This window comes from Procambarus clarkii, chromosome 10, assembly GCF_040958095.1.
Source record: "Procambarus clarkii isolate CNS0578487 chromosome 10, FALCON_Pclarkii_2.0, whole genome shotgun sequence".
Lineage (NCBI taxonomy): Eukaryota > Metazoa > Arthropoda > Malacostraca > Decapoda > Cambaridae > Procambarus > Procambarus clarkii.
Genome location: NC_091159.1, coordinates 49,736,935 through 49,753,293, shown reverse-complemented (window position 1 = coordinate 49,753,293; position 16,359 = coordinate 49,736,935). Strand labels below are relative to the sequence as shown.

The 16,359-nt window shown below is 42.8% G+C and overlaps 4 protein-coding genes across 4 annotated transcripts in view; 1 reads left to right on the top strand and 3 right to left on the bottom strand.

Annotated features, from left to right (window-relative positions):
• The first annotated feature begins 238 nt into the window (after positions 1 to 238).
• LOC123753088 (uncharacterized) lies at positions 239 to 697 on the top strand. The gene has a single exon (XM_045735091.1). It carries the CDS (start codon positions 239 to 241, stop codon positions 695 to 697), a length of 459 nt encoding a protein of 152 aa, XP_045591047.1.
• A 1,385-nt stretch (positions 698 to 2,082) lies between these two features.
• LOC138363361 (mediator of RNA polymerase II transcription subunit 15-like) lies at positions 2,083 to 2,622 on the bottom strand. Its single transcript, XM_069322391.1, has one exon. It carries the CDS (start codon positions 2,620 to 2,622, stop codon positions 2,083 to 2,085), a length of 540 nt encoding a protein of 179 aa, XP_069178492.1.
• A 702-nt stretch (positions 2,623 to 3,324) lies between these two features.
• LOC138363360 (oviduct-specific glycoprotein-like) lies at positions 3,325 to 13,360 on the bottom strand. The gene is made up of 3 exons (XM_069322390.1): positions 13,169 to 13,360; positions 12,562 to 12,765; positions 3,325 to 3,756 (listed from the first exon to the last, which is right to left on the bottom strand). Exons 1-3 carry the CDS (start codon positions 13,358 to 13,360, stop codon positions 3,325 to 3,327), a joined length of 828 nt encoding a protein of 275 aa, XP_069178491.1.
• Positions 11,587 to 16,359, bottom strand: part of LOC123753090 (adipokinetic hormone/corazonin-related peptide receptor variant I) — a gene marked incomplete at its 5' end in the record, with an annotated part of 83,073 nt that continues 78,300 nt past the window's right edge. The window contains one exon of the mRNA XM_069322389.1: positions 11,587 to 15,751. Coding sequence (XP_069178490.1) covers positions 15,437 to 15,751 — 315 coding nt within the window. The remainder of the gene's footprint in view (positions 15,752 to 16,359) is intronic.

Genomic DNA, 16,359 nt, shown 5'->3' with positions numbered 1-16,359 from the left:
TAGATCTGATGATGAATACGAGAAGTATTCGAAACGTTATGCATTTTAAAGTAAAGAATCTGAAACAAGATGTTCAGTATATCCCTGGTTTTCCTATTCATCTTATATATATATACTGACCATAACTTCAAGTACATTCTTCTACGTTATGAAAGCTTACTTAACGAAAGGTAACCACGTGATAAAGCCAAGCTTAATTAACCGAACCAGTGATCTGTGTGTCCTGGTAGCTGACTATATGATCGAACTTAAAACAGTGCCCATAAGACTTGTGGGCAGGGAAGGGGGAAGCAGACCATTGGAAAGTGGAAGCAGACCCTTGGAAAGTGGAAGCAGACCCTTGGAAAATGGAAGCAGACCCTTGGAAAGGGGAAGCAGACCATTGGAAAGTGGAAGCAGACCCTTGGAAAGTGGAAGCAGACCCTTGGAAAGTGGAAGCAGACCCTTGGAAAGTGGAAGCAGACCCTTGGAAAGTGGAAGCAGACCCTTGGAAAGTGGAAGCAGACCCTTGGAAAGTGGAAGCAGACCATTGGAAAGTGGAAGCAGACCCTTGGAAAGTGGAAGCAGACCCTTGGAAAGTGGAAGCAGACCCTTGGAAAGTGGAAGCAGACCCTTGGAAAGTGGAAGCAGACCATTTAAAAGTGGGAGTAGACAGGGGAATTGCATGAAGGTCAGAGAGTATCTGGGAAGTGTATAACTTAAAGAGAAGACGGGTCCAGGAAATGATGGAACAAGCTAAATTGAGATACAAAGAGACAGAAGAGAAGTTCATACCAGCAATAAGAGAAAAAGCAAGGAAAGACGATAATAACCCCATGGTTTAATAGACAGCGCCAAGAAGCCAAAACGGAGGGAGTGGAGGAAACAGGAATCAGGAATATATAATAAAAATATAAATATAATATAAATATAAAAAGATGGGCGGAAAGAGTGACCAAGTTACGAAAAAAGGGCAGGCGAATATATAGGAAATGTTTAGGAAATTTGAGAATTGACTGCTGGAGTTCAACGCCCGCAAGTGTAAGGTGATGGATATGTAAACAGGAGGCAGGAGGCCAGAAAGGCCAGTACACGATGAAGGAAAACAACCTCCCTATAACGACTACAAAAGAAGAACTAGCAGCAGACCCCTATCACATACTAAGATTAAGGGTCTAACCCTATCACATACTAAGACTAAGGCTCTAACCCTATCACATACTAAGATTAAGGGTCTAACCCTATCACATACTAAGACTAAGGGTCTAACCCTATCACATACTAAGACTAAGGGTCTAACCCTATCACATACTAAGACTAAGGCTCTAACCCTATCACATACTAAGATTAAGGGTCTAACCCTATCACATACTAAGACTAAGGGTCTAACCCTATCACATACTAAGACTAAGGCTCTAACCCTATCACATACTAAGACTAAGGGTCTAACCCTATCACATACTAAGACTAAGGCTCTAACCCTATCACATACTAAGACTAAGGCTCTAACCCTATCACATACTAAGACTAAGGGTCTAACCCTATCACATACTAAGACTAAGGCTCTAACCCTATCACATACTTGAACAAAGTGCACCACTAAACTATGATTTGAGAATATTTACACCTATATAGAGATCGGCTTCATCCCTCTTGTGTATTCGAGAGGAATTCAGGATTAGAAAGTATTTTTTAACCGTCTCCCGCGTCGACTGGGCTTAAAGCTACCGTTGCCAGATGCGTGAGAATGGCAGTATTTACCTCCTTCTACCTCAGCGAGTCAATCTTCCAGCTGCTGGCTCTTCTGTATTGATCAGCGAGCTATTTCGACGACTATAATTTCAAGCTCTTCCAGTATTATGCCGCTGCTCTTTGTCTTGTACGCTAATGACGCCTGTCCTGGGCGCTCCGTTCTGGACTGCCATCAGTTGTCTGAACTCATAACTACAGATGATTTACAGCTCTCAATAAGTTAATTTTTTGAGGCGTTTCTCGCTGTAGTAAAGCTTTTGGTAATAGTTCTGTGTATTGCCTGCTTGCATCAGCAACCATCCCTCCTTTTGCACTATACCTGTTGACGTCAGAAACTATCCCCTGAACCTCCTAATCACGTCTGATCTCAACAACAAAGGACTCAGGTGATGAAGCGCATTCGACCTCATTATTATCAAGTTTGTGTCGTTTGTACCTGTATAGTTCATTTTGCTTGCGTTCCATGGGTCGCACCCTCCCCCCACCTGCCTGCATCTCTGCCTGCATCTCTGCCTGCATCTCTACCTGCATCTCTGCTTGCACCTCTGCCTGCTCCTCTGCCTGCACCTCTGCCTGCACCTCTGCTTGCACCTCTGCTTGCTCCTCTGCTTGCACCTCTGCCTGCGCCTCTGCTTGCACCTCTGCCTGCGCCTCTATCTGCACCTCTGCTTGCTCCTCTGCTTGCACCTCTGCCTGCATCTCTACCTGCACCTCTGCCTGCACCTCTGCCTGCACCGATGCCTGCACCTCTGCCTGCACCTCTGTCTGCACCTCTGCCTGCACCTCTGCTTGCTCCTCTGCTTGCACCTCTGCCTGCATCTCTACCTGCACCTCTGCCTGCACCTCTGCTTGCTCCTCTGCTTGCTCCTCTGCTTGCACCTCTGCCTGCATCTCTACCTGCACCTCTGCCTGCACCTTTGCTTGCTCCTCTGCTTGCACCTCTGCCTGAATCTATACCTGCACCTCTGCCTGCACCTCTGCCTGCACCTCTGCCTGCACCTCTACCTGCACCTCTGCCTGCACCTCTACCTGCACCTCTGCCTGCACCTCTACCTGCACCTCTGCCTGCACCTCTACCTGCACCTCTGCCTGCACCTCTGCCTGCACCTCTGCCTGCACCTCTGCCTGCTCCTCTGCCTGCACCTCTGCCTACACCTCTGCCTACACCTCTGCCTGCACCTCTGCCTGCACCTCTACCTGCACCTCTGCCTACACCTCTGCCTGCACCTCTGCCTGCACCTCTGCCTGCACCTCTGCTTGCTCCTCTGCTTGCACCTCTGCCTGCGCCTCTGCCTGCACCTCTGCCTGCACCTCTGCCTACACCTCTGCCTGCACCTCTGCCTACACCTCTACCTGCACCTCTGCCTACACCTCTGCCTGCACCTCTGCCTGCTCCTCTGCCTGCACCTCTGCCTGCACCTCTGCCTACACCTCTGCCTGCACCTCTGCCTGCACCTCTGCCTGCTCCTCTGCCTGCACCTCTGCCTGCACCTCTGCCTGCACCTCTGCCTGCACCTCTGCCTGCACCTCTGCCTGCTCCTCTGCCTGCACCTCTGCCTGCACCTCTGCCTGCACCTCTGCCTACACCTCTGCCTACACCTCTGCCTGCACCTCTGCCTGCACCTCTGCCTGCTCCTCTGCCTGCACCTCTGCCTGCACCTCTGCCTGCACCTCTGCCTGCACCTCTGCCTGCACCTCTGCCTGCTCCTCTGCCTGCACCTCTGCCTGCTCCTCTGCCTGCACCTCTGCCTGCACCTCTGCCTGCACCTCTGCCTGCACCGCTGCCTGCACCTCTGCCTGCACCTCTGCCTGCACCTCTGCCTGCTCCTCTGCCTGCACCTCTGCCTGCTCCTCTGCCTGCACCTCTGCCTGCACCTCTGCCTGCACCTCTGCCTGCACCGCTGCCTGCACCTCTGCCTGCACCTCTGCCTGCACCTCTGGCTGCACCTCTGCCTGCACCTCTGCCTGCACCTCTGCCTGCACCGCTGCCTGCACCTCTGCCTGCACCTCTGCCTGCACCTCTGCCTGCAAATAAAACAGTTTCCTGGTTCCCTAACACAGGCGACCAGTGAAAGGAAGTATTAGCCGGGTATTATTATATAAAATCCTTGATGCTCGTCACATTGATTCTCTGAATCCTTCATCCTAACGCTGAGCAGGATGTGAGATTCCGATCACGTTACCTACGATATCCCTCGCCGTCAATCCTTCTTTACGCACGTGGCGAAGGCTTTTAAGCCCCTTTAATATAGGCTGTTGGGGAGTAATAATTGGGGGAAGTTTCAGGTCAGGCGATCATTTCGGCGGCATATATTTCTGCGACACATTGCATGCTTACCATGCCACGATATTGGTTACCATGACGACAGCATGATCCTGCCTGCCCTCGTTCGTGATTCTGCATGAGACGAGGACAGCATGATCCTGCCTGCCCTCGTTCGTGATGCTGCATGAGACGAGGACATGCTCCTCGGAGAGCATTATTCAAGCCTTTTTTAATAAGGATTTATCTACACAAAAGCTACCTTTTTATAGTATAAAATGAAAGAGACCATTCTTGCCTACTTTAATGCTATATTCCTCGATAATAATGTTGAATGCTGTATGATGGGGAATTATCAGGTGATTTTGCTCCATTTTTTTTTTTCAGAGCAAGACAGAGGTCTGTTTGTTGTTCCATTAGAGGGTGAGGCAGCAGACTGTGGTGGTTGGTGTTAGCCATGACGGGTTTAGCCGAGAGGAAGAGGGGAGAAAGATGGTTTCTTCTTCTTCTTGAGAGAGAGAGAGAGAGAGAGAGAGAGAGAGAGAGAGAGAGACAGACAGACAGACAGACAGACAGACAGACAGACAGACAGACAGACAGACAGACAGACAGACAGACAGACAGACAGACAGACAGACAGACAGGTCTTTGAACGGTCTCATGACAAAAAACATTCTTCAATATCCACCTTTCTTTATTTTGTTTCTTTTTTCATGCTGTTGTTGCTTAGTTATTCATTTGTTTCTGTTTGTTTCTTGGACTGTTTCTCTACTACCCATATGGGAGTAAAAAATGATATAAAAATGACACTAAATTACTCTTCTGGAAGCTTCTATAGCACCGTAACTACCCAATCTGCGCTTGGGATATCATTAAGTTGATATTGTGGTGTGTTATCTACCTTATCGTACTTTTAAACTTAAGGAACTTTAATCTCAATGAATAGAAATAACTCAAACGTTATTCAAATATAAGATATTAAAATAAAATAAAAATTCTTTATATGTGACTTAAATAAAATGGCTTTAAGAATATGTTAAGTTAACGAGTTAATGGTCTAAATGAGCTCCAGCCCAAGTGAAGTAATTAGCCTCATCTCCTTCACCCCTCACTTTCTTCCCTCACTTCCTTCCCTCACTTTCTTCCCTCACTTCCTTCCCTCACCTCCTACCCCCTCACCTTTTTCCCTCACTTCCTTCCCCTCACTTCCTTCCATTCTTAACACGACCATTGGTAACTTTGTAAGATTGTACCACACAAGTACCAATGTATGCTCTTTCACAACCCATTGTACCTTCTTATATATATATATATATATATATATATATATATATATATATATATATATATATATATATATATATATATATATATATATATATATATATCAACAAATAATAAAACTTTGTCAAGAACTTTATAACATCTTAACAGCTTATAAATTAGTAAAGGTTAAGCTGCCTGTCTTCCGGGTTACCACCAGCTTGAAGGATCAGCTTGTGGGGGATTACCTTACAAGTTGAAGAAACTACAAGTCACGCACAGCTGCATGGTTCAGCTGTGTGTAAACTAGTTGTAAACTTAGGGACTTATAAGCAACGCTTGGCTTCATTCTTTGGGAGTTTACGGCATTTTTTTCGTGTAGTCGGTGGCTGAGTGGATATTGTGTGACGATCTGCTGACCACAAGGTCACAGATCCGACCCCCTCTTTGTAATATTTGATCTCGTGCGATTGTGTGATTTTCTGGATAGTTGAGTAATTAGCGTAGTTTCGGGTCTACCTCCCTCTCATAGGACTATATAAGTATATGTGATAGTTTATATCACATATACTTATATCGTCTATATACCTATATCGTTTATATATCTCTTTATTTTGCTGTCAAATTAATTCCTTGTCGATTGTGAATTGCATTCTTGCAAAGGTCAGCTGGTTGACCTTGACAGAGTTCGGTCAACCTAACCGGTTTCCTGTTCCCCGACAATGGGATACTGTCCCCATGACGCTTCCGGGAATTGGGTAAATCCGGTTAAAAGCTTACCAATGCTTAGCGTAATCCTTCAGGGGAAGGGGGGGTTTGCACTTTTTTCTGGAGATGATGGTTGAGAGTGTGACCAGAAAAAAATAACTTTTTCGCAGGTTCGAGCCCAGGTAATGTTTTTTTTATTATTATTTTTTAATATGTTCTTAAATTCCTAACCTTCATATCGTTGATAATCGGTAATTATCAGCTGGACATTCGGAACCTCGAACCGCTGACCACACTTGACCATTCCCGTCCTGGTCATATACATTGCTAACCAATTTATATGATTTTAAAATTTATTAAAATTTATTAAATCATTCAATTTAGGACTGCCCCGATTAGCCTATGTCCTTCCCACACCCCAGACCACTCCCCCTGAAAGTTTCTTTGTTGACAGGCAAACATTATTGTAGGAAAAGACGATATATATATATATTATAAATGTTTAAACATACTTAGATACTTCTAGCGGAGGTGAAGACGAGTTCGACTCAGGTCTCGGAACTGGCTGCTTCGGTTGATTGGTGGGCTGGAGGAAAAAAAGGACGGCTAGAGGAGGGGGATTTAATAGCGGGGGGCGGGGGGAAGGAGGGGTCCAATATCAGATAGCTTTGGATTTCAGAGACAGGAGTATGGGATTAATATTTGAGAGGGAAGGGTGAACAGGGGAGATTAAACATTCACACACACACACACACACACACACACACACACACACACACACACACACACACACACACACACACACACACACATACACACACACACACAAGCGTTATATGACAAAGCGTGCTGGGAAGACGGGACACCACGAGCGTAGCTCTCATCCCGTAACTACACTTAGGTAATAACACACACACACACACACACACACACACACACACACACACACACACACACACACACACACACACACACACACACACACACACACAGTCGTAGGCCGTCGGCGGGGAGTCACACGTGTATCAGTCGGGTCCGCGAATAAACGTCAAATAGTCGGGACATTTGCATTGATATAGAATCTAGATCATAGTATTTGGCCTCACGCAGTGTGCAGCAAGCAGGCTGCTGCATCGTGCCGTGGTGAAACCCGCAAACGATAGAACAACTGGAGTAAAGAAACCAACTTAGAGTGGCAACACATCGCTGAATGAGAGGAGATTCACTGTGAAACTTAAGAGTGATGAATGCCTCTCTGACGTCTACAGCAGTGTGAAAGGTTTATTAAAATATCGTATCGTAATCACTAATACATTCTCATTCAATAATAGTAATAATCTTGTTAGTTAATCTTGTTAGAGAAGGAGGCATTCAACGGGCTCGTGATCTCACTCGGGAACTGAATACTGTGTTTATCTCCCGTCCTCCCACCCGCTGTGCGATAAAGGCACACACACGCACACACGCAAAGGCTCTCACCCACACCACCCATTCACACGCTGAAACACACACACACACACACACACACACACTGAGGTGATGCAAGAAAAAGAGGTGATATGATCACTACATACAAAATAGTAACAGGAATTGATAAAATCGATAGGGAAGATTTCCTGAGACCTGGAACTTCAAAAACAAGAGGTCATAGATTTAAACTAGCTAAACACAGATGCCGAAGAAATGTAAGAAAATTCACTTTCGCAAACAGAGTGGTAGACGGTTAGAACAAGTTAGGTGAGAAGGTAGTGGAGGCCAAGACCGTCAGTAGTTTCAAAGCGTTATATGACAAAGAGTGCTGGGAAGACGGGACACCACGAGCGTAGCTCTCATCTTGTAACTACACTTAGGTAATTACACACACCGCAGAAGAGTAAGGGGAGACATGATAACCACCTACAAAATTCTCAGGGGAATTGACAGGGTGGACAAAGACAAACTCTTCAGCACGGGTGGGACACGAACAAGGGGACATAGGTGGAAACTTAGTACCCAGATGAGCCACAGAGACGTTAGAAATAATTTTTACAGTGTCAGAGTAGTTAATAAATGGAATGCTCTAGGAAGTGATATGGTGGAGGCTGACTCCATACACAGTTTCAAATGTAGATATGATAGAGCCCAATAGGCTCAGGGACCTCAGGAACCATCAACACATGTGTTGATGGAGAAGATTGTGAGAAAAAACCTAGTAACACATCTGGAGAGAAGAGACTTCGTGACAACCCATCAACATGGGTTCAGGGAGGGTAAATCTTGCCTTACAGGCTTAATAGAATTCTACGATCAGGTGACAAAGATTAAGCAAGAAAGAGAAGGATGGACGAACTGCATTTTTTTGGATTGTCGGAAAGCCTTTGACACAGTACCCTATAAAAGGCTGATGCATAAGCTGGAGAAACAGGCAGGAGTAACTGGTAGGGCGCTCCAGTGGATAAGGGAGTACCTAAGCATAGGAAGCAGAGTTACAGTGATGGGTGAGACCTCAGATTGGCGTGAAGTCACCAGTGGAATCCCACAGGGCTCTATACTCGGACCAATCCTGTTTCTGATATATGTAAATTATCTCCCAGAGGGTATAGACTCATTCCTCTCAATGTTTGCTGACGACACCAAAATTATGAGAAGGATTAAGACAGAGGAGGACAGCTTGAGGCTTCAAGAAGACCTGGACAAGCTTCAGGAATGGTCGAACAAATGTTTGTTAGAGTTTAACCCAAGCAAATGTAATGTAATGAGAACAGGGGTAGGAAGCAGGAGACCAGATACAAGGTATTATTTGGGAGACGAAATACTTCAGCAGTCAGAGAGAGAGAAAAACCTGGGGATTGATATCACGCCAGACCTGTCCCCTGAAGCTCATATCAAGAGGATAACATCAGGGGCATAAAACTACATGGGATATGATCACCACATACAAGATTCTCAGAGGAATTGATAGGGTAGATAAAGACAGGCTATTTAAAACAAGGGGCACACGCACTAGAGGACACAGGTAGAAATTGAGTGCCCAAACGAGCCTTAGAGACGTTAGAAAGATTTTTTCAGTGTCAGAGTAGTAGACAAATGGAATGCATTAGGCAGTGATGTGGTGGAGGCTGACCCCATACACAGCTTCAAGTGTAGATATGATAGAGCCCAATAGGCTCAGGAACCTGTACACCTGTTGATTGAAAGTTGAGAGGCGGGACCAACGAGCCAGAGCTCAACCCCCGCAAGCACAACTAGGCAAGTACACACTCACACTTAGCATTATCGTATTTATGTGTTCTAATTAAGGACACAATGTCAGGTACATTAATTGGCCAGGTGTATCTATATCAGGACCATCCTTACCTTATGTTCTTTAATTACACTGATTGAAATCAGGTTGTCTTGCTAATTTTACCATTAATTAACACGTAATTTTATACATAAATAGAACATTTTTTTTGTGAGGGTACCACCTCTGGTGCCAATGTGGGGACCCATAGCCTCGGAGAAGAAAATAAAAAGTATTCAGAGGAGACCTTGTGGTTTCTCACTGAACACTAATATTATCTTCTACTACCACCCCCATTCTTTTGTATGTACACATATATATATTTACTTATATATTTCTACATTTATTTTTGTTAATGCACGAGTGTCTCTGCGTTTCAGAGTTAACATACATGAGTATATAAAGTTAATATACACAACAGTTTACTAACGTATAGCTCTCGTATGACCATTAATCACGTTTAAATAATACGTTTTCTCCTGAAATTAAAAAATTGTCCCTTTTTAAGCGGTTAATAAATTTCAGTTTGCCTGGGACCTAGGGTGAGAGGGGAGGAGGAGGGGGGGGGGTGTAACCATGACCCCCTTGTTAGGACCAATAGAGAGGGGAGGGGGGTGATTAAATAGGACCCGCCTGGAATTGTCCAACAGCCCCCCCCTAATTGTCCTATTATTATCCATTCTCCTGTATCGTCATATTCTCCTCCTTAATTGGTATTTCTTGTGTTCTAAAATACTCTCCAAGTAACATGGAACTTTTAGAAGGTCCTTGTAGCTGTTATTATTATTTTGTTTAGTGTAATTAAATGAGTAATTCAGTGATTCAGAAGCAACGAGAGGAGAGAAGACAGACTCACCACATAGCAAGAAGTTTCACATTTTTATTAATAATATTATTTTCCGTATATATATATATATATATATATATATATATATATATATATATATATATATATATATATATATATATATATATATATATATATATATATATATATATATATATATATATATATATATATATTTATATATGTGTGTGTTTGTGTACAATGTTTATGTTTTGTTACATATAATATAATGAGCTTCATGATCACCAACATTACAAAAATATACTTGTCATACATTCATTCATACGATGAACAACCTAACTTACATACATGATATATATATACATATATATATACATATATACATACATATATATATATATATATATATATATATATATATATATATATATATATATATATATATTTATTTATTTATTTCTTGTGAAATATTCAACTCTAGAAACAGTGATAGTACTTCGGTCTTCAGACCATAATGAACAGATTGATAACAGATAACGATATTAACATTATAAATACCTCTAATAACGACAGTAATAATAATAATAATTAATAATAATAATAATAATAATAATAATTATAATAAAATCAGTTGAAGAATCAGTAGGGATTCAGTAGGAAATCCCTACAAAAATCAGTAGGGATTTCCTCCTGCATTCTAGTGAATACCACACTCGTGCCAAAGCCCACTCAGCCACGAGAGGACAAAAGCTATTCCACCATGCAGAAGAGTACTGAGTCCACTAAGGGAGTCAAAAGGTTAAATACCTCTTGGATCAACGCACGACGCTTTTGGCATTTAATAGAACATTGGTTCGAATCCTCCTCGCATCTAGCCAGACCTTCACATCGATATATCACGCCATTGTGTTTTTTTTTACCCAATGGATGTATCTGAAAGTAGCGACGTTTCGGTCCATATTTAGAGCCTTATCACCACTCGGTAAAGCTCCTACACCGACCGAAACGTCGTCGCGTTTAGATTTGCGGATTGAACTATTAACGAAGAATTGTATTATTAGTTTCATTAATAGTTAAACGGTAACGATTGAATGGGATAATGGAAGCATTTGAGTGCCTTGATAACTAACAGGTTACATGACTGGTGAGGAAGCTGTTTGGCTGTAGACAGATGACTTAATTATTATATCTCAAGATTCACTCAGCACCAAAGGAGAGTAGTTTGATTGTCTGAAACAATCTCTCTTTTACTCACACACACACGCACACACACACACACGCACGTGCACGCACGCACGCACACCATACATCACAAGTACAGTGCTCTTGATCTTCCTACATGAACACAACACACTATAAAACTACACATATGAACACTATCACATATCTATACACTAAGAATAGTTCGGCATATTGAATATCTGTCATATATACTTTTATAAAATATATAATTTAGACTACTGCATATATATATATATATATATATATATATATATATATATATATATATATATATATATATATATATATATATATATATATATCCTCTGCCAAATATATACATACAGACATATACCCGTGACAAAAGTGTGAGATTCAATGATTCTAGCGCGAATCTTCTCTATTTCCCTTACATTTGTCTTCACTTGAAGTTGAAAAATTTACTCACCCAATTTCATTTGCACAATTGTATTTGGCCTGGCGATGGGTTTCGCTGATTCTTGTTAACATTGTCAGTGGCAGAGTAGGAAATTGGGAAATTGATTGATTGATGAAGATTAAGCCACCCAAGAGGTGGCACGGGCATGAATAGCCCGTAATATTACAAATTGTCTTGCTGCATGATATATAGCCAAGGATGAGGTGAGGGTGAAGCACCTCCCTTATAGATCCATTTGCATCTTGTCCAATTCCTGTTTGCAATGATGGCTGATTCAGTATGTCGTATGCTGATAATCTTATGACAATAGAGAAATTTCTCGCTAGAATCATTGTTGACACCCTATTGTTCACTTGCAAATATACATATATTTCATATACATGAAATATATTCAAGCTGGATGTGTGTGTATATATGTATGAGATATATATATCTCACTGGACGAAGAGGACACAAAATTGAGCATTTGGGATGATTTGGACATCATATTTACATTAACCATCAACCAGCACATAGAACTGCCTGATTTGCTTGTCCGTCCTGTCAGTATGTGCTCCTATATAGTCACTTTAAGTGTGACTTACATATAGGATAATCCTCTTTTGGGGATCTATTTTTATCTTGCATATTTCTTTCATTATAACTCTCCCACGTTCAACCGTTTGTTTAATAGTTACTTCTTGAAGCTGCTTCGTTATCTTTTGATGCTGTCTCGTTATCTAAATACTGTCTCGTTATGTAGTTGATCTACATCGTTGATCAACTACGATGATTGGTAGAGTTGGTCCTGTCTACATTGTTCTGTTTCGGGCCTTTATGGCAAGGTTTCTCTTTCTATCAGTACTGTAGTTTCTGATATTTTTTGCCATATTTTCAGAAAACTGTGCCATAGTTTCAGACATTTGTGTTGTAGTTTCAGGCATTTGTGTTGTAGTTTCAGGCATTTGTGTTGTAGTTTCAGACAATTGTGTTGTAGTTTCAGACATCCGTGTTGTAGTTTCAGACATCCGTGTTGAAGTTTCAGACATCCGTGTTGAAGTTTCAGACATCCGTGTTGAAGTTTCAGATATCTGTGTTGTAGTTTGAGGTATTTTTGTATAAGTTTCAGGCATTTGTGTGTAAGTTTCTAACGGTTGTTTCGCTGTTTAAGAGTACTTTTTCGTTGTTTCAGACACCTGTGGCACATTTTTCAGATATCTCTGAGACAGTTTCAGATATCTGTGGTATCATTTCAGGGCTGTAGTTTCGAATTTATGCGTCGTGGTTTCAGATATCTATGGCGTATTGGCCGAAAACTGTCAATCTAAATAAATTACACATATGTGTTTAAGTTTCAGACACCTCTGCTTCAGTTTCAGAAACCTGTACTTTGGTCCCAGATAAATGTGCTTCATTTTCAGGCACCTGCCATTCAGTTTAAGATTCCTGTGCCCTAGTTTCAGAAACCTGTGTTATAATTTCAGACACTTGTACCATACTTTCAGACACTTGTACCATAGTTTCAGACACATATGTTTTAGTATTAGACACCTGTGTCCTAGTTTCAGACACTTTTACCATACTTTCAGACACTTGTACCATAGTTTCAGACACATATGTTTTAGTATTAGACACCTGTGTCCTAGTTTCAGACACTTTTACCATAGTTTCAGACACTTTTACCATAGTTTCAGACACATGATTCAGTATGAGACACCTGTCCAGTTTCAGACACTTTTACCATAGTTTCAGACACATATGTTTTAGTATTAGACACCTGTGTCCTAGTTTCAGACACCTGTGTCTGAAACTCATCTCATCTCAATTTCATACACTTGTACCCTTAGTTTAAGATAGTAATAGGTACACTTGCCAAAGATAGTGGTGAGACTCGAACCAGGATTCGCAGTAACCAAAGCCTCCCTTTCACCACTGAGCAGTAAAGACATACTGTGAAAAGTCTGGAGTTCGATGTACTTAAAAAAAAAAGGCAAAATTTTCAAATAAATATATGTATTATATTACATTACATGTTTGTTTAATATTAGGTCTATGTTAGGTTAGGTTAATTTAAGATCATCTAGAGTATTGACTGAAGGTTAGGTTAGGTTAGGTTAGGTTAGGTTAGGTTAGGTTAGGTTAGGTTAGGTTAGGTTAATTTAAGATCATCTAGAGTATTGACTGAAGGTTCATGAAGATGGTCTTGGGTCATTGATTCGTTTTATAGCAACACTGATAAATAAAAAGGCATTTGCAATTACATAAATTAAATGAAGGGATGTTCGTTGCCATTGCATACACTATTCGGCCCCGGTCATTAAATGTTCACTATCACATATCAATTTCTTATGAACATAGTCGTCAAATTCCGTGATACAGGTGTTCAGTTTCAGAGTTGTAAGTCATAAGGTTCACCGCCTTGAAGGTCATTTAGGGATAAAGGTCACTATTTAGGGATAAAGTTCAGTGAATTTTCTCACCTGGGGTTCACAGACGGGAGTAGAACCTAGAGGCGAGGTTCATGAGGGCTTCAAAGGGAAACCCCACACAGGAAACTGCTACCTGTAGCAGCCTTAGAGCCGTGAGGTGACGGACCTGTCAATCCTCACTTCCAAAGCACCAGTCCGAAGCGAAGACTCGTCTCGCTGGTTGACCCGTTCCTTTATTAACTATGACAGAGCGGTAAGTTGTGCTCTAAATATACGTTACAGTCTACCCTACCCAGGGACACAGCGGGCTGAATAAGCAGGTGTAAAATACTGTGATATACAACACACTGTGAAGCACGTATTCAGAGTCAACTCAAGACTTTGCTTCAGTGTCTGTTCATCTCAACACAACTCTCGTCTCGAACTCGCTTGAAGGGGAAACTGAACCAAAAACCTCGGACCTGCTATCGATGGGGGTAACCAGGTTGGGCAGCTGCCGTGGGCGGCTGTATTAAATCATTTTCCTGTCGAGAGAACCAACTCTTCAGGATATGGAGCTTTAAAATCATCTCAGCATGGGACCAAGCTAGTTCGAGGCTCTCCTGCTGCGCTGATGAGAGCCTCTTCCAGTCGTTGGCATTTCGATGTGGAGAACCTGGACGAGGCTGCTACTAGTGTCCTGGAAACTGGAAGACGGATTCAAAACCAGCCGGTGATGAGCAACTAGTGAAACTGAGTCTTTTCAGTAGGAGCCATGAGGAGGATTCGAGCCCCGTTCACTTGGTACTCATAAACAATCGCCCTGTACTGATTTTATCATTGATACATCAAGTTAATGTGATTGCATTGAGCAAAACTGAGTTTCCTCATGTGTCTGCTCGTCGGGGTGTATTCCGGTATGTGTATTCAGTATGTGTACTCAGATATCAGGACCAGACCTGAAGACACCTGTCGATACACTACTGAGACTCCAGAACGGGAATGCTGTTGCAATGATAGCCGAAGGAGTAGACTGTCGCCGAGAGGGTGGCAGTGGGAGGAGCTATTGCCTGATAACTAGTCTGTAGTCACAAAGGCTTCATAGGCTTCAAGTGGCAGTTACCAGAGGCGAGGTCATGGTGTTTCTAGCAGCGGCCTTGAGACCTCATGAAGAAAATGAACGCTAGTGTGGCTTTGGAAACTTCCAAAGGGGCCCAATCAACACGTTCGCTCACGGAGCAAATGTGACATTTCCTGCAGTAGTATCAATGGAACCACCTGACGTAATGGTGGTCCCAGAGGGGCCCCCTGAGGTAATGGTGGTCCCAGTGGTTCACCTGAGGTCTCGAGACCACTAGCACGAGTGGTGATTCTCCCACACGGGGTCCTTATGGGGTCGCTCGGAGTTCGTGAGATCATGAAAACTCCTGAAGGAGTGGGCATGGCTGGAGCTGTACCCGGACGATTCGTCGTTCTCCTCTTCGTGGGTATCCATCGGCGGGCGGCGGGTGAAGATGCGGGAGACTATGGGTGAGGGCGTGGGCGTGGTGTGCTTCTGGTGCTGGCTGATGGGGACACTGAGGGGCACCATAGACACCATCTCTCCCTCCTGCGCCAGCGACTTCTGTGAGGCGCGGTTCCACTCCATCAGTAAGGACCTCACTTTTACCTGCGGCGTGACACAGCAAAGTTCAGGTTAATTAGGAAGGTTGAGTGGACAGAGAGAGAAAACGCGTCAAACAGAGGAATAAACGCACAGGAGAGTAAGCGTTCATTACAGGCGAGAAGATGCTGCTGGTGTGTGTTTGTGAGGGTGAAAATAAAGTACATTTAGTTGAAGTATGAAGTCGCTGGGCTCTTCAGAGAGAGAGAGAGAGAGAGACAGAGAGAGACAGAAATGCTTACAATAATACAATATTAACATAATAGCATCACGTTTATCAAATATTATTACCTGTAGTTACCAGTAGTTAGCATCAACAATGCTTAACATCAGCGGTTATATAGCCGCAATAGCTAACTGCAGTAGTTAGAAACAATTGTTATTTGTATATAACAGCAGTGGTTACAAACAGTATTTATCCTCAATGGTCATCAACCTGCTCTGAGCATCGCTAACTCCACACCTGAACAGCCTAGTTCTTGGACCAGTTCGAGAAAATGATCCTAGTGGTACAATACAAGACGAGTCCCTTGTGACTCTTCGGACAAGAGACACTGTGGTCTCCAAGCAGATGAAGACATTGATGAATAGTAAATAGCGTTGATGTTCCGTGG

Bases quoted from the DNA above. Each gene is read 5' to 3' on its own strand.
- LOC123753088 (XM_045735091.1), top strand. From the start codon at position 239: ATGATCGAACTTAAAACAGTGCCCATAAGACTTGTGGGCAGGGAAGGG.
- LOC138363360 (XM_069322390.1), bottom strand. From the start codon at position 13,360: ATGGTAAAAGTGTCTGAAACTATGGTAAAAGTGTCTGAAACTAGGACA. The intron at 12,766-13,168 runs GTACAAGTGTCT...ACTACAACACAG, and splicing joins TACAAGTGTCTGAAAGTATG to ATATCTGAAACTTCAACACG. The intron at 3,757-12,561 runs GCAAAAAATATC...TTTTATTTGCAG, and splicing joins CACAGTTTTCTGAAAATATG to GCAGAGGTGCAGGCAGAGGT.
- LOC138363361 (XM_069322391.1), bottom strand. From the start codon at position 2,622: ATGCAGGCAGAGGTGCAAGCAGAGGAGCAAGCAGAGGAGCAAGCAGAG.